The sequence below is a fragment of the Myotis yumanensis genome, unplaced genomic scaffold (assembly GCF_028538775.1).
Source record: "Myotis yumanensis isolate MYYU_CA2020_CCGP unplaced genomic scaffold, mMyoYum1.0.hap1 SCAF_3, whole genome shotgun sequence".
In the NCBI taxonomy this organism is placed as follows: domain Eukaryota; kingdom Metazoa; phylum Chordata; class Mammalia; order Chiroptera; family Vespertilionidae; genus Myotis; species Myotis yumanensis.
This window is the reverse complement of record NW_027223754.1, coordinates 7,628,132-7,646,705: the sequence shown is the minus strand read 5'-3', so window position 1 is coordinate 7,646,705 and position 18,574 is coordinate 7,628,132. Positions and strand designations below refer to the sequence as shown.

Genomic DNA, 18,574 nt, shown 5'->3' with positions numbered 1-18,574 from the left:
GACTCAGACTGCGGTGAAAGACAGAAGTGCAACACAGAGGTTCCGATGTCACTGCCACCGCCGGGAACGCCAGCAGGGCCATGGGCCCCCTACGACCTACCGGCTCCATACCTGGAGCTTGCTACAGCACAACCAAGCGAGACATGAGCCATGTCCTCAGAGTTTATGTCTAGAGGGAGGACCCACAAGAAGATGACAACTGCCTTGCATATGAGCTCAGAGGTCCGCAGGCGGGGCTCGTCACCCCAGCCCACGGCACTGCCTCCAGAGGGAACAGGTGAGCTGAGTTTGAAACGCGAGGAGGCAGCCGGATGCCAAGGGCAGGGGAACTGGCATTCGTGGGGCGGGCCCTGGGACAAAGGACTCTGGGAGCTTGATACAAAATGAAGGCACGTGGTTGCAAAGTAAAACCCGACCATACTTCCTGACGTCGCCTACACGCAGTTTCCGCTCCGTGTCAGGCTTGGAAGGGACAACTACCAAGGTTCTCCGTGTTCTCTGGGTTCTCAGTTATCTGCGAGGGAACCAATGCTGGCTCTTTTAACAATACTAATGACAAATAACACAGTTACGATGTTTCCTATGTGCCGAGCTTATTTCTAAGTGCTTTACCTATATTATTAATCCACCAAAACCTAATGGTGTGCACCATTATTATTCCCACTTCGCAGGTAAGGAAACCGAGGCCCTGAGGAAATAGGTACCCTGTCCGAGCCCACCCAGTCAGTAACGGAGAGGCTGCGTCATGACGCCATCGGCCTGTATTCCTGCTCTAAATCCTGGCCTTTTGTTTATAGAAATGTGCTGGGTCACTCAGAGGGCCACAGGGAGGCGTGGATCGGTGAGGACTCTCGGGCAGCCGTGAGCAAGCACAGACACTGTGGCTGGCAGCACACGGGACGCCCCCTGCGGCTGCCCCACTGCCATCTTCCTGCAACACCACGGAAGGCAGAGTGTCATTGGTGAGGCCAAGGTCACGCCCATGCCCTCGATCTCAGGCAGTCCAGGAAAGCAATCCCAGGGCAAGGTCAGCATCTGCAGAGAGGAACGAGGTCCTGCCTCCCACCACTGGCCACAGGTGGTGCATGAGGTCGCTGCTCTGCTGAAACAAAACACCACGGCTGGGTGGCTGGGAACCAGCCAAATGCATCCTCTCGCGTCTGGAGGCTGAGGTCAGAAGCAGGCGCGTTTCCCTCCGAGGTCCTGAGGGAGAATCCGCCCCAGGCCCCTCTGCTGGCTTCTGCTGTGACCAGCAATCGCTGGCCCACCTAGGCTGGTGGACACGTCGCTGTCTCTGCCTCCTTCCTCACCTGGCCTTCCCCCTGCAGCTGTGTCTCTTTTCTTCCTATAAGGACACCAGTCCTACTGGATTTAGGGCCCATCCCACTCTGGTATGATTGCATCTTCATTTCCCCTGCAAAGACCCTATTTCCAAGTACGGTCATCGTCACAGGTACCAGAAGTTAGACTTGAACATACCCTTTGGGAGGACAGACTCAGCTCAGAACCGTAGGAAATGACACAGGAAGGGGGTTCAGATGACGGGCAGCCAAAAAAATGACAGGTATCCAAGGTACCTCAATCGCTACGGGGGCCTTCATTTCATCTCACAATGAAATGATTTCAAAGCAAAAGCTGGATATGCCCAAAGCAAGAAAAGGTCTGAGAGCAGTCTTCAGGGAACCAGCTAGCTAGGAATTGGAGTCGGGTTGCACTGGGGGTGAACTGGGAGCTGGGTGGGGCCTCCCTCTCGAACCGCACCCATCAGAAAGACAGGCCTTCTCCCCCCAAGCCTGGCAGGCATCTGCCAGACAGCTCTCTTTTATCTTCAGCAAGAGAAGACTTGGCCTGGAGGGGCCATCATGGATGTAAGCAGAAAGATAAATGGAGATTTTGACTGTGAATATGAGTTACCTAAGCCGTAATTTTTCAACTGAATAGGTATAAGACAGATGTTTAAAATATACGTTATTTACAGAGCTGGTCTGGTCTTTTGTGCTGCTACTTGTATTGCTCTAACTTTTTCCAAACCCTGACTATAAATATCAAAAGCATATCCCTTTCATCAACAATCCAATAGCTTCTGAATGAATGCAAACACTAATAAAACAAGTCCTGGAATTAAAAGGCACTTTGTTTTTACAGACAGGAGAGCAGTCGGTCTCCAAGAAATCCTAACCTCAACAACCCAGGCTTTCAGAAACCCAAGCAGGACTCAACGTTACGGGAATCCAACCGATCCTCCACCTGCCGGAAAGTGAATCAGTCATCGGCCCCCTTTAAGATACGGAGCATGAAGTACAAAAAGCTAAGCTAGCCTGGCTGGTGTGGCTCAGTGGTTGAGCGTCAACCTATAAACCAGGAAGTCATGGTTTAAATCCTGGTCAGGGCACATGCCCAGGCTGCCGGCTCGATCCCCAGTAGGGAGTGTGCAGGAGGCAGCCGATCAATGACTCTCTCTCATCATTGATGTTTCTATTTCTCTCTCCCTCTCCCTTCCTCTCTGAAATCAATAAAACTGTATCTATAATAATAAAAGTGTAATCTGCTAATTAGACCAGACGTCCTTCCAGACGAAGCCGGGGCTGGGAGGGAAGCCCAGGTCCCGGGTGCCAGAGGGATGCTGGTGCCAGCAGCCGGGAGAAGGAAGGCCTACTCTTGCACGAATTTCATGCATCGGGCCTCTAGTTTAAAAATAAAAAGCTAAGCTATTCTCATGGTCCCAACTAACGTAGCTAAGTAGGTGACCTCCAGATACACCCCGAACCCTAACTGTTCACCTGTGTGCCTAAAGGACTTCTCTGCTTGGACGATCAACCCATAGGCCCCAAATGGAGCTCATCGCCTGCTCCACTCCCCCAGCTTCCTGGTCAGTCATCGCATTCTTCCAGCCCAAATCTCTGATTCACCTTTGATTTTCTTCCACCTCTTAAATCGAGTCAGTTACAGTGAAGAGTCAGTTCCTTGTTCTCCCATTCTCCCTTCCCTCTCCACTGCCCATCCCTCCTCCCATGCCTGCTGCAGGCTTTCCACCGTGTGACATGAGGACCACTCGGCACAGGTCACTTCAGTTGAGTATTTTTCACTGAAAGAGTAACGCATTAATTCTAATGGGGATTAGAAACTGTAATTATCAAATGAAACTTTTACTTTCACGTAAAATATAACCTTTTCTTTTTAATTCATTTGAATAAAGAAGTAGGTCAAGTTAATGGAAAATATGACATAAATAACAGGACAGGTGGTATACAGACCTGGGTAGGAGAACCTTGAGGGGGGAGTGCTGATGCCTAGCAGCGCTGGAAACCACTGCTGTGTGGGGGTCCCCCATCACCTACTGCTTGACCACATCGCCCCTCCACCACCTGCCGGCCTCCTGGCCTTGAGACTCTTCACGTGCCCTGCAAACCACAGCCAGACACCTCTTCCAAAACCACTCCTCTCATCACTCCTCTCCCCAAGTCACAAACCCGTGACCTACCCCATACACCCTGAACTCCACCTACGTTTCAGATCCCACCGGCCCAGCTCCATGTTATTTCTAGTTGCTCCCCAAAGTGACAGCATGACCAACCTCACATAGACATTTTCACTCCCAGCTTCATGCCGGGGTTCATGCTGCCTCCACAACCTCCCCCCACCCCATCTTTCTCCTTCTCTGTCTCTTAGAATCCTACCCAGTCCCTCACAACACAAGCAAGTCCTCCCTCCAGGCAGCCTTTTCGAATTGACATTCTTCTACTCTCTGACCTGCTATTCCACTTACACCAACCGTATCTACCACCCCGCTGGGCTCTTGATTATATGCTATTATTTACTGTTTTCTAATGGTCGACTCGTTGAGAGCTCGTCCTGTCTACCTACCACTGCAGGAGGAGGCCCTTGGTCTACCACTACAATAAGAGGTCCTTGGAGAGTAGAATCTTATATCTTTGCAGACATTTATGTACGTGAATATATATATTTATTCCATAGTTATGAGAGGATGACTCACATTAGTTCAAACCATCTCTTCATCCAACTTTTTAAGAGAAGCCATGTTTTATTCATTCCTCCAATAAACACTGACTGAGTGTCTGCTGTGTGCCAAGCTCTGTGGTTGCTGGCAAAACAGAGATGTGAATAAAACACGTATGGCCACTGAGGAACTTGCCAGCTAGCACAGGAGACACACATGTAAACTCTCGATGCCACACGACGTGACCAAGTCGCCATAGCACAAGTACCTAACAAATGCCAGGAGGGATTCCTCTGGAGAGGATTGGAGGAAGGCTTAGAGGGAAGGGGCGAGTGAGTGGCTCTGGAAGGGGGAGAAATTCTGGAGCCTGGAGCACAGGGTAGTGGGGGAAGGGGGGAGGAAGAGAAGAAGCGCTTGGAAAAGTGGCCTGGTCATGCCATGAAGAGCCTTGGCCCAGATCCTCATCCCCAGGCCGGAGAGACAGTAAAAGGAGATGGAACGTGACCAGCTTTGCTTTAGGAGAGGTTTGAAAAACTAAAACCTCCTCTGGGCACACGTGGAGGAAGAACTGGACTGGAAGCAAGGTCAGTTTGGAAGATATTATAACGGAAGAGAAGATTTAAACCACAGAGACGAAGGGGGGGGCAGATTGTAGAAACATCTAGGAGGTAGAAATCATTAGGCGTTTCTGACCAACGGGTTATGCATTCCACTGTCAAATAAAAATAGTCTAGGGATGAACTACTTAAGGGAGAGTTTATTATCAACTCACAAAATTACCCATGTCATCTCCTTCTTGCGTTGCTGTGGCTAAGGTTAATTAAGAGTTGACTAGAGTCTATATCAGGTGTCCTCAAACTTTTTATTTTTTTTTTATTTTTTTTTAAATATATTTTATTGAATTTTTACAGAGAGGAAAGGAGAGAGATAGAGAGTTAGAAACATCGATGAGAGAGAAACATCGATCAGCTGCCTCCTGCACACCTCCTACTGGGGATGTGCCCGCAATCCAGGTACATGCCCTTGACCGGAATCGAACCTGGGACCTTTCAGTCCGCAGGCCGACGCTCTATCCACTGAGCCAAACCGGTTTCGGCATCCTCAAACTTTTTAAACGGGGCCAGTTCACTGTCCCTCAGACCGTTGGAGGGCCGGACTATAGTTTAAAAAAAAACTATGAACAAATTCCTATGCACACTGCACATATCTTATTTTGAAGTAAAAAAACAAAACGGGAACAAATACAATATTTGTATTTGCATGTGGCCCGCGGGCCGTAGTTTGGGGACCCCCGGTCTATATCCTTACAAACTACAAGAACCTCTACTTTATACCGTATAGATTAGGCACACACAGGTTTCCAGGACTGATCTACGAAAGCCTGTCCCAAATTCCCGCGTCAGCAAATCGTCCCAGCCGCGAGGACCTCACCAGATGTTGCTTCTGGGTTATACCTGCCCTAAGCATACGTGATCCTGTACCAAAGAACATACCATTGTCTGAACTGTCCTGACTCTCCAGGGTATAGGGAGTTTAAGCCAGAATTGCTCCGGAGGTGTAAAAATGCTAAGGGTTTCATACAATATGCTCATATTCCTTTTTTCGAATAAAAAAGCTCACCAGAGTGTAAAAGGCATTGAAACACCCAGGGAGGTGACCTTTGGTAAGCACAGTGTTCCCCTGGGAAATAAAGAATAAAGTCATTCACCACCACGGGCAATATCCCTCACGTCCACTTGCCTGGTGAAAGCAGTCAACACAGGTAGTTTCAAATTAAAACCTGGCCGGGGCAGTGAGGCTGAAAACGGATCTCTGAGAGCAAAGAGGGGAGCGAAGGCAACAGGACGCTGTTTATGGAAACGTGTATAGGATTGTAACTTGCCAGGTGTTTGTCCATCATGTCCCCACACCAGTCCTCTGGCCACCAGGACAGGCCCTAAGGTGCAGACAGTTATTGCAACGTTCGGGGAGGACAGGAAATAGGATTCCTTTGCAAAATGAGCGCTTTCCCCACATGCCCCCACATACGGAGGCACATGACTCCAATCAGTAGAAAGGGCAGAGGTCATGCCTAACGTTTTCTGTGTAAGAGCTCGGAAACCCCGCGCTGGCTCATTACAGAGCCCCTGCCCGGCCTGTTCTGTGATGGGAGCGTGGACCTCGGGGACCTGTCCAGACGGGAGGGGGTCATGTGACTCGCCAGGAGCACAGCTGGTTCGTGGCAGGCCCAGATCAGAACCTCGCTGTCCGTTCTCCGCTCTCAGAAAACTCGCGCCCCCCCCCCCCCCGCCCCCCGCCGTCCCCCGGTCTCTTAAAATAACAGGACACGAGGAACTGGGACACCATCAACGGTGCCCCAGAACTCATTTCTATAAAATGGAAATAAATAAACTAATGAAGGTGGTGTGCTTCCCAGTCCTCCCTCTGTTTATAATCAACAGGGGGGGAAAAAAAAACAAAAACGGATTTACCTTGTCTTAATATCAGTTTGGGGGCTTTTGTTTCATCTTTTCAAATCCTTTAAAACGATATTATGAAAAGTGCCTCATTGCTCTTTAAAGTGGCAAATATCAAACTAAAAGTGCCATGATGGGGGCGGGGGGGGGGGGGGGCGGGGGGTGTCTCCTTCATAAGCAACACTTTCTATGAACAGGCTCCGTAGAACTTTATAGTGGAAAACCACTTTCCAATCTTGACCAGTAGAATGCCCAAACCTGGTGACATTACATGTGGGATGTAAGGGAGCACCCAGCCTCAGGGCTAGGGAAGGGGACCGTGAGTACAACGAAAAGTTAATAGCATCATTTGTGCCAAGGGGTCAAAGTTCACACAGTTCTAACAGAGGATCAGCAAAACGCTCCGGGCCATGAACACCATCCCACGGAGGTACATGAGCATGTTTTCCTCTGTACAGCACTGAGGACCACAGATAGCTCCCTCTGCGTGGGGAGTTTTACTTTTACCTCTCGTTTTAGCAAATGAGGAAGAATGATCCCACATCCATTTGCTCTACCACCTTCTCTTCTTCAGATAATGCAGGCACTTTTGATTATTCATCTTGATCTGAACAAAAGGCAAGACTTCCCACCCGCCCCCCACCCCCTCCTACCCAGAAACGCTCATTGGGAAATTAATCTTCAAGATGAACAATGAACTCATCTCCTGGCCTGTGAACTTGCTGGCTGCCAGGAGGCCTGTGAATGCTTAAGGATTATTTTCGATTTGGCAGCATCAATCGGGGGCTTTCACAGTCATATAAGGCATGGCCGGCAAGATTGAAAGTTTCGGAATCCTCTAACTGTCCTTCGCAGGATATTTTTAAGTTTTAAAGGTGTCTACTCTAACCTCTAGAGCTTAAGTGTAGTTTACCCTGAAGGTAAAAAAAAAACACACACACAAAAAAAACAGGCTAAATGTCAAGGGTATTACTGTAAATCACATTTCAAACTGGTAATTACTTATTAGTGGAGAAAAGACTGCTTAAAAGGGTGCTGTCTCATTGGAAAGCTATTATGGAATGCCTGCAATTTTGCCTTAATAAACTGAGTAAAACTTGAAGTACCTACTCTGTGATAGGGATGCCAGACCACAAGAACAACTATTAGTAAAATTTTCAAGGATCTCTTTCTTTACCTAAAGTTAAAAAAAAAACAACACATTTTTCCCCATAGTTTTTTAGGAATATTTGTTGGGGGGATTTCTAAAAATAGTCTCAATGAAGTTATTTAATTTAGTATATCTCTGAAGAGGCTTGTCTTATCCTTTGAACCCAACAACAGAAAGTTCTTTATACTCACAGTGAAGTATGATGAGACCAGTAGTTATCATGCTAAATGACTGGACAAACAGAAAGCAGAAATATGAAAAGCCTCGTGTGTTTCCCAAGCTGCTCCATTCTCCATTTCATTTCCTGTGACAAAGGTTCTGTTTGTATCTAGAGTCACTAACCTGACCCAAGTGGACTTCCTCTGCATTTCCTAAGAGAGAGAGACCTACCGGTAAATGATCTCAAAGTGTCTCCATGCCCCATCTATTCCTGCCAACGCTCATATTTGGAAAGGAGCCATATTTGAAAAGGAAATTGATAAGATCCTCCCCTCCCCCAACTAAAAATAAAGATGCATATGAGCACGGTTTTGTCTACTCTCCCAGGGGTTCCCTGTAGGTGTCTGAACATTCACAATTCCCTGCCATTGGCGATAACACCTTTTCTTACTCATATCGGCTAACATTTAAGATAAAGAATAAATAGCAGCCCTTCCTCCCTGGACAAAGCCAGGTGATAAGCCATCCGTAGCCCCAGAAGAATCTAGCAAGGCTCTGGGGGGGGGGGGGGCACTTCCAGAAAATGCTGAATGAACGGCACAGCTCTTCTTCCCCCGCCTTTTGGGTTTCTTTTCTCAGAAGCAACCTAACATTGAAGCTGCACAGAGAACCACCAACCAGCCTGAAACAGCGTTATCCTTCGACATCACCCTACGCCGTGCTTACCATTTGCAGGTCAAGAAATGAAACGAGGAGAGAGAATCAAGTGAAAATGCCTGGCAGAACTGGCCACGGCGGAGAAGTTCTTTAGGGAAGAATGAAAACGTGATCGTAATGAAGCTAGGCCAAGATAAACAAAAGCAGGCTCCGAGCAAACGTGCCCGAGATCATTCAGGAGTCCTGCAGGTTTGTTGAAGGAATGATGGCCACCTGCCTCCTGTAGCTTCACACTTGGTCTGAGCACTGGCCAGGGGCAACAAGAAGGGCACTGCCCTGTTCCGTGTGGAATGAAGCCGTTCAAACCCTTACGCACACAAAACCTGGATCACCTGAACACTCCGCGCACATATGGGTTTACATACACAGGTGTTTAGAGGTTGGATTTAGGTGTGCTTCAAAATTTACTCGTACGAGTCGGAAGACTATAGCAACCACAGCTGCGATGGACTGAAATTATTGAAGTACAAACTGTAGTTGTCACTTCCTTTGCAGATTTGGCTGTTCATGAAAGAAAGCCCAGGGAGCCTTAGTGCCAACATCCCTATGTCGCTAGGTTTGGCAATAAAAAACGATGGTTATTTTATTTAGGTCTTATATTCATGGAAATGCGGTCACAAGACATTTTTACAGCATGAGATACTGCCCCAGTGTTTTAAAACTTGCTGTTTTCAGAGGAAGACAGTGGGGTTAGACTCCTAAGTACCAACCACAAGCTTAAAGCAATCTTCCCAGTGAAGACCGGACTTGCAACGATTGGGGTTAGATGTACTTTCATTACGCGGTGTTTAGAAGAAAATTAATTCTTCGGGGATGAAAAACAAACAAACATTGATGTCTTGCACATGACTGCATACACATGGTCAACCGTTAAGTCAGGAGAAAACCAGGAAAGAGCGCCAGCATTTCCTTCCTTCAGCCTTTCCTCGGGGTTCGATCCCTGGGTTCCCGAGTCACCCACCAAAGCCCTGCCGTGGTATTTCCCAGGGAACCTGCCTCCTTCGGAAACGCCTAGCCCGGCTCTGCCTTTTAAGATGCAGCCCTTTTCGAAGCCTTCCGTTCCATTTGCCGTTTTGTTTGTCCTTCCCGTCTGACATGCAAACACACAATACAGCCTCCCTTCTTTCCACACAACCGAATCCAAAGCAACCTATGTGAAATGCACACAGAATCATGTGAGCGTTCGATCCGCATACGCACCAATACCCCACAGAACGCATTCAATGAGCTCCAACAGAGTTGGCTGCGTGCACACGGCCGAGCCGGGAACGTATGCGGGCTCTTCCCTGACTCCAAACATTCAGACCTGTGCATGGAACCTGCTCCTTTCCCGAAAGGGGGGCTGTTTAAATGCCCACGGGGATAACTGGCCACAATGCAGGCGCCAGCCAGCCCCCGGCTGCGGGCGACCCTGGGCGCAGGCTCCCCCACCGAGCTCCCGGAGGCTGCTGCTCGCAGCTGGCGGGCATTCATCTCCCCGCAGCCCCAATGCCCGGCGCGGCCCCCTCCCTATTTTACCTAACTAATCGCTCTCCAACCCCATATTGAGAGGGCCTGCTGTGGATCTTGCGGAGGTACAAAATGGTGGATGTGAGCTAATTTTTTTTCCTGCTTTCCCCATAACTTATCGCATCCATCAGCGCCCGGCCTCCCCTGCCAGCACCCCGGGAGCGGCGCGGGAAGCCCGCCCCGCGGCCCAGGCCCGGGGGCAGCCACGCGGTTACCAACCTGATGTCATGTAGCCCCGCGAAGCCTGGGGCGCAAAGGCCGCGGGGAAGCGCTTGTGCAGGCGGTAGTCCTTCTCGCTGCGGGACCTCATGCGGTCCGAGGCCCGGTCGGAGAAATCCGCGCTAGGCCAGGCTCGCCGCAAGGTTGTGCTGCGGGTCTTCTTCATGGTGCGGAGGGCGACCTGCTGCCCCGATCCTGGGGCCTCAGTGCCGGGGCGCAGCGTGCGGCTTCATCCGTCTACGGCGGGCACGACCCGGGCGCACACGGCGCGCATTTTCCCAGCCCCTCCTCGTCGGTGTCTACACCGCCAGCAGCGGGTCCGGCCCTCCCCACGCCCCCACACCCCCGCACGGCGAAGGCTCCGATTTTACACACGTCCCACAATGCATTACACTTCATTTGCAATCCGCCCGGCTTATAGCTTCCAGATTCCAGGGGGAAAGGCACGTTAGGAGGCTCCCCGGCCGGGAGGAGGCGGGGAGGGGGCGGGCGGGGTGGGGGCGCCGAGACTTGCAGCGTGGAAGCGATGGGAGCGCAGACAATGGCCCGATTCAGCGCAGGAGTGCTGAGCCAACCCGGAGCCCGGCACAAAAGACCCGAACAAACAAGGAAGCCCCAGCCTCCGGGGCTGCCCGGGGATCGGGATCGGGCTCCCGGGCAGCCAGAGGGGCGGCTCAGCGCAAGGCGTGGAGATGACAGTGTCCCAGCCCGGTCCCCCTGGGCCTACCCGCCGCGCGGCCCGCAGTCCCGGGTGCGGGCGGGCGCTGCCTCCCCTGCAGTCCTCGGGGGGCCGTCTTCATCCCAGAGGCTGGAGCGGGCGGCGCGTGTGCATCGGGCTCCGGGCGAGCTCTGCGGACGGCAGCTGCGGCCCGGGGGCTCCGCCGGATCCAGGAAGAGCAGGAGGCGTCCTCGCGGCTGCAGCGTCTCGTCAACCTGGCTCCTTCCCGGGCTCGGGGTGGTGTGCGTGCCTGTGCGCGTGTGTGTGCGCGCGCGCACGCGTGGGCCCCGACACGCATGTGCCCCCTACACATGCATGCTCCGACTCACTGGCCAGGGCGGCGACGGAGCCATGGCTGCCGAGGATGCGGAGCGCGCCGCCCGACACCCGCACGGTGGCACCGCGGCTCGGGTTCGAGCGCGCAAAGCGGCTCCCGAAGGGCAGGAAGCGGGGTGGACGCCCGGTCTCACGCTGATCGCCCAGCTGCCTCCAGTCAGCGCGCGGATCCGGCCAGGCTTCTGGTTTCCCGGTGAAACGCCCCGCGGAGGCGCTGGGGCCTGGGCAGGCGCCCCGGCTTGCAGACCGAGCTGGGAGATTTACAGGTTTTCCGGAGGGGCCCTCCCCCTCGCAGACAGGGAGGGAGACCGCGCGGTGGGAACCGAGATCTGCGGGGCCCAGCTCAGCCCACCTGCGCCAGCCCCCACGTCAGCCGGAGGCGGGGAGGGGCCCCCCCGCGAGCTCCTCCAACAGCCGCAGACGCCGGGCGCCCGGTCTCCGCCGCCGGGAGAACGCAGTGGCGGCGGCTCGGCTGTCCCTCTCTCCCGGAGCCCCGGCGGGAGCCACAGCCAGCCCGCTAACCTGCCTCCGGCTCCACAGCGCCGGTTCCCAGCCGGCCCGGCACAGCTGTGGCTGCTCCAACCACCAATCGCTAGAGGACAACGGTGCGCGGCGCGGAGGGGAGGCGGGGGCGCGGCGCCCCGGCCCAGGCGCCCGGCCGGAGGCGCGGGGACGCGGAGGTCAGCGGAGGTCCCGGCGAGCCGCCGCATGGCCCTGAGTCCCCGCGATGCTGCACTGCTACGGGCGCTCCACAAGCACTCAGCTCCCTGCTCGGGTTTCCAGCAGCGCTTTGGTGTTATGCACAACAAAAACAAGCCTCCGTTTTCTTTTTCGACATCGTGTTTTATGTCGCATCTTTGAGCGGGTTTCCCATTTGTGACGATGCACCGTACAAAATCATTTTCCTTATGTTGCAGTTTCATAACCAAAGGTGCCTTGGTGGAGAGACGGGGTTCTAAAACGTATGGGGCTATGATCTTAAGCTGATACCGAAAAAAAAAAAATAAGCCAGTGGGCTCTAAATGGTTAAGATTCAGTTCTAGGATAATTCAGTGCTATTCCAAGGCTTGAATTCTTTTTATTTGGGGGGGGGGGGGGGGGGACAGCAAGGTTTTGGAGAACCGTGCAGAGCGGGACGGGGTTTCAGCCACAAGCATTACGGAATCCAGAACTAGAGCCCCCATTCAATATCTCAAGGCTGCCCTCTGTAACCTGAGGCTAATGTAACTAATCTCTCTCTCTCTTGGGATATCTGGGGTATAAAACAAATAAAAATCATTAAGTTTCATGGAACTGATATTTACACTAATCTAAGCTTATGACTAACTGTAAACCAATTAACTAATGTTCAGTGACATTTTTTAAAAGTTAGGAAAGGATAGTCCCTCCCCCCCACCAAAGACACATTTTGCCAAAATGTCTTACTCAGAACAGAAAGACTACAGCTATAGAAGCTACAGAAGACTAAATGAGTAAAGAAACAGAAAGGTAATAAACAATATTGCATTGATGAATGCAGAAGATATTAGCATTTACGTATCTTAATTCAATTCAAAAAACAATTACTCAGGACCTCCCATGAGCCGAAAGTGGTTATATGACTGATTACAGTAGTAATGACTGAAGGCTAATGGTGATTGCTGTGGCAACGGTGCTATTTATTCATTCCGCACATAATTATGGACTGTCTAGTACAGGCCTGCACTGGGGGTGGGTGTTGGGCAAACAGAATTCCACATGGTCCCATGCAGCTTCCGGTCTAAGGAGTAAGCAAGTAAGTGCACAGATTGAGTGCATTCTACAAAAAACAACAACCTCTCTGGGAAAATGACAGTTCACCGGAAACCTACAGGGTGAGGAGTCATCCCAGCAAAGAGTGGGGAAACGATGTTACAGAAAGTGGGCACAGCACATGCAAAGGCCCTGGGGTGGGAAGGAATCTTGGCTTCTGTTGGGAGAAGAGAAAGAAGGCCAGTGTAACGAATTGGAGCATGAGAGAAAGGTGTGTGATAAGGTCATAGAGGAAGGCGAGAGCCAGATCATACAGTGACTTGCAGGCCATGTTAGGGGTTTTGTATTCTATTCCAAGTGCAGTGTGAGCCACTGAAGGGCTGTGTGGAAAAGAAAAGAAAAAAAAAGCAATGTTTTAGGATTTCTATGAAGAAGGGCTTGAGGAGACAATCTGTTTGAAGGGAGGGGTCAGCCCAGAATTTTCTGGAAAGTAAGTTTGAATTGCAGTTAACTTAAACCAGAAATATTCATTGTTCCTATGAAAGAACAGGGAGGGGTAGCGTGAGAGATATTATGGAAAGAGATCTACACCTCCACTCAGGCACCTCTGAATGCGGGGCCTAGCAGGGGAGTGACATCATCGAGTGTCCGTACTGTCAGCAGATGCCCTTGCAGCCAACACCACAAAGCTGGGCACAGAGGATGCAGGCAGTAAACAGGCTGAGGTGGCTGAATCCGAGCTGAGAGCAAAGTAGGAGAGGAAGGGCTGATAAGCAATGTATCCATTCAGATCACAGCACAATATCAACCGAGGTCATGAAGGTAAGGCTTGAATCTAGCAAACAGCCTATTGTGAGACCAATCCTATCTGAAGACAGTGGGCGTGAAGTTCCAGTTGTTGTAGCCACTGTGCAAATCCGACTCCATGTGTGCACCTGTCCCATGGGGAGACGCCCTGGTCCCATGCAAGTCCTATGTCCCTAGTCCTGGGTTCAAATCGGTGAACCTACCAGAGACAATGTGGGTTATGAACTGTCCGTCAAGTAAGCTCAGGTGCATAGGCCCAGTACCTACTAGGAAAGTTCAGAATTAAATAGAGAGATGACAAAGCAACTCAATTTTATAGTATCAGGATTTTTAAAATTCAGGCTTAAGAATAATTTGTACATTTGGTATTGCCATATCAGATAATTAGAGACACTAATCAGACACATTTGCATTGTGATTCTAGTTCGAATGTATAATTGATTTTAGACCTGCCGTTTTGAGTTGAAAAGTATGAGAATTTTGACTTTGAAATTTTCCTCATTTAAAACTTCAGGTTATTAGATTTGCAAGAGCTGAATGGATTAAAGAGCTGTAAGAAGGCAAACTCCATGAGGTCAGGAGTTTTCCGCATTGTCATTCGTTGTTCTCCTTTGTTCGGAGTTGTATCTCCGTTGGCCAGCGATGCCGGCATGTATTAGATAACTAATGAACCTGACTGAGGACTCTGGGAGACTTGGTTTGAAACCTGCCCAACCACACATACTAAGTGCTTTTTAAATTTTAAATATAGTAAGTTTATAAATGCAAGGTAGGTTTTTAAGGAAATGCACTTCATTGTGTTTCTAAATGAGTCTTCAGTTTGAGTTGACAGATGTTTTTGAATGCTTCCCCTGCAAGCTACAGTGCGTAGTTGCTTATTTAAACATTTCCAAATCTACAAAGAGAACGAATCGAATTCAAGCCTTAAGAACAATTTGACTTTCGATTGTTATCTCTAGTAAAGGAAATTTTTTTTTATTTTACCCTTAGAATACTGAACCTTAATTAAAGGCCTAAGTATCTGTAACTGGTCTTTGCTGTGCTCAGAAAGCTCCCCTGGGACACTGAAAAGCCCATACCGACTGTATGGACTGAAGGCTATAAAGTAGTTCAGGGAAACTGAACCACTGAAGTGAGAAGAGGGAAGACTGATATGAGTGGAAAATAACTGTAAGAGGTGACGGGCCTTGTAGCCTAGAGAAGAGGAATTTCAATCCAGGGCCTCCGAGGCCCACAATGCTCTGGGGTACAGGGACACCCACTGATATGATACTGGCAACTCCAGTCGTATACCAGACTCTTCAAACTCAGGAGCGGTCTACTGAACCACGGCCACAGAGCCCACAGCCTCCTTTTGTCTGCCAAAGTGCGACTTCGGTGCAGCCAAAGACCTAAATACGCAGAAAAGAAACAGGTGTCTGGATGGATGGATGGGTGGATATATACAGCAAACTTCGTGATTAAAATATTTGTTAAATAAAAATCTGAATTCTAAGTCTGACAGGAATGTATCTTTCTGCTTCTTCCTGAAATAGGATTTGCAAAATATATTAATAGTTTAATTCTACTAAATGTGTTGTTTAGTCAAATGAAAAATACACTCCTATCTGCACACCTTGAAATTGGGGGGCTGTGTGGCCCCGGTTATGGAGCGCCATGGAATCTGGAAGAGACTGCTTCCCAGAGGAGGAGGGCTTTCAGAGGCCTGTGAGGTGGAGAATTGGGCAGGTTCTTATGTGTCACATATCTACGTCCCTATGTTCATATATATATATATATATATATATATATATATATATATATAGCCTGGTGCACGAAATTTGTGCACATGGGGGCGGTCCCTCAGCCCAGCCTGTACCCTCTCCAATCCAGGACCCCTTGGGGGATATCCGACTGCCGGACATCCCTCTCGCAATCTGGGACCACTGGCGTCTAACCACTCGCCTGCCTGCCTGCCTGATTGCTCCTAACCTCTCTGCCTGCCTGCCTGATTGCCCCTAACTGCTCTACCCTGCTGGCCAGATCGCCCCTAACTCCTCTCCCCTGCCGGCCTGATCACTGCTAACAGCCTCTGCCTCAGCCCCTGCCACTGTGGCTTTGTCCAGAAGGACATCTGGAAGACATCTGGTCTAATTAGCATATTACCCTTTTATTAGAATAGATATGTATACGTATATGTATATATATACATATACATATACATATATATACATGCACACCCAAGTGGCCTAGGATATTTCAGCCTCCAAAAGCAGCTGAGTTAGCCAGCTGATCAACGCTTTGTCCCTAGGGCACTTTGGGAAATACATTTTGTCTTCCTTCATTCAGACTCCAAACTGTCAGTTACAATTTTATCCAAAAGCGCCAGCACTAAGGGTCTTCCTTAGAAGATGCTCTGTCCTTGTGCAGCCCCACTGTGTGTGCCTTGGCAGTGGTCACATGGCCAGCATTTGGATCTGCAACTCCTGATGAGGCTAATGCCCCTTGTCAATCACCAAAAAGTTCTCAGGAAGCACTAATCATAGGACCAATTGTTGCTGGAGCACATTTTGGGAGACAGATCGAGACAGGTGGTGTTTGAAACACCCTGGGAAGGGAGCAATCCTAAGGGTAACACATGTTTAGAGAACCGCTAAGAATGAGGGGAATGCATAGCTGGTGCATTCATACAAAATCTGAGTTGGATTCCTCTTAGTCTCTTCATTTAGGTATGTGGTCACCTATAGTCCACTCCTGACAGGGCTAGACTGAGTAGTGGCCATCAGTGCATTCTACTCCCAAAGAAAGCAATGTTTGGGGATGGAGGGGCTTAACAAGGAGAAGTAACTCAAGAGGGGCCTGGGTCTCTTGGAGGCCTGTTGATGGGTAAGTGGGCACAGTCCCAGGCCATATCCAGGCCAGACTGATCGCAGTCAGAGCAGCAGAGGCCACAGAGGTGGGTGATGTCAAGGAGACTGCCATTTCATTACTTTGTTGGCGGCCTGGGAAAAGTTTTTGAGCGCCTTTTTTTTTCAATTGTGATGGTAATAATCTCTCTCTTAAAGAGTTGCAGTGAACATTTGAAATAAATATAAGTGTCCCAGTTCACTGCTGGCAAGTAGAAGCACCAATAAAAAAAATAGCCAATCCTAGTATTACTATTGATCACTACGGAGGGAAACTATTTCAAAAACCTGAATCCTTGCTGGATCCTTTTGTTCTATGAACTCTGCTTTGCATCAAATAACAAGACAGGCTGAATGGGGCCAAGGATGCTATAGGCCAGTGATGGCGAGCCTATGACACGCGTGTCAGAGGTGACACGCGAACTCATTTTTTTGGTTGATTTTTCTTTGTTAAATGGCATTTAAATATATAAAATAAACATCAAAAATATAAATCTTTGTTTTACTATGGTTGCAAATATCAAAAAATTTCTATATGTGACACGGCACCAGAGTTAAGTGAGGGTTTTTCAAAATGCTGACACGCCGAGCTCAAAAGGTTCGCCATCACTGCTATAGGCGGTAACAGCGACACCGTAGAGGCTGTTGAATTGGGTAAAGTACACAAACCGGGTTTAGACAGCAGAAAGGCAGCGACACCCAGCCCAGCGAGCGTGTACACGGAGGCTGTGGCACTCAGCAGTGCCCAGCACACCTGGACCCAGGTGGAGAGGTCACCGCAAGCAAGAACAGAACCCGAGAGGATGGACACAATCTACGTGTCCATCAACAAATGGATACGCAAAATGTGGTCTGTACATACGGCGGGATATTAGTCAGCCTTAAAAAGGAAGGGCTTTCTGAAAGTGCTATCACATGGATGAACCTTGAAGACATGAAGCCAAGGGATAAAAGCCAGACACACAAAAGGACAGACACGGAAGGACCCCACCTAGGTGAGGTACTAGCATAGTCAAATCCATAGAATCAGAAGGAGAACCAAGGTTGTCAGGGCCTATGGGGGAGGGGAAGGAGGAGTTAGTGGTCAGTGGGCACAGAGTCTCAGTTTGGGAAGATGAAAAAGTTCTGGAGATGCCGGTGGTGATGGCTGTTCAACAGTGGGAATGTACTTTATGCCACTGAACTGTGCACTCAGAAATAATAAAAATGGAAAATGCTATAAATATATCATCAAAATTTAGAAAATTTGGAAGAATAGAGAGCAAGGAACAAAGTCCCAGTCGAGAAGTGGCCTTGTGTGTACAGCGTGGAGGACATACACCTGTGAACTGGTCCTCCTACCTGCTCACGCTGGGGGCACGCGTCCTCCCTTCATTCTCTCCGAAAACAAAGACTCCATCAGGTAAACACAAAACAAGCTCCAAAGTAAACTGAAAGGGTCAGGCCTCACCCAATTATTACTGGGAAATGGATCTTTCAAGAATGTATTGAATTTGTAAAGATCTAGAGGGGAAAAAATATTTGTTTTTGTTTATAGACTCTGAAGATTTTGCTCTTGAAAATTGATATGAACAAACACTCCGTTTGGGCCCTGGCTGGGGGGCTCAGTTGGTTGGAGCATCATCCCAATATGCTAAGGTTGCAGGTTTGATCCCTGGTCAGGGCACATACAAGCAGCAGCCAGTTGAATGCATACATAAGTGGAACAACAAATCAATCTCTCTCTCTCTCTCTCTCTCTCTCTCTCTCTCTCTCTCCCCCTCTTTCTCCCTCTCTCTCCCTCTCTCCCTCTCTCTCTTCCTCTTTCTAAAATCAATCAATATATATTTAAATCTGGTCATTTGCACAGCCAGGAGCAACCAGGCACGCTCTCACAGAGAACAGGCATCCTTTATAAAGACCTAATATTTCTCTGAAACCCAAATAAAT

At 49.5% G+C, this 18,574-nt stretch overlaps 1 protein-coding gene across 1 annotated transcript in view; it reads right to left on the bottom strand.

The window, feature by feature from the left end:
* Nucleotides 1-10,454, bottom strand: part of STOX2 (storkhead box 2) — a 103,567-nt gene extending 93,113 nt beyond the window's left edge. Inside the window, exon 1 of the mRNA XM_070408149.1 lies at nucleotides 10,169-10,454. Coding sequence (XP_070264250.1) covers nucleotides 10,169-10,334 — 166 coding nt within the window. The 5' untranslated portion in view covers nucleotides 10,335-10,454. The remainder of the gene's footprint in view (nucleotides 1-10,168) is intronic.
* Between the last annotated feature and the right edge of the window lie 8,120 nt (nucleotides 10,455-18,574).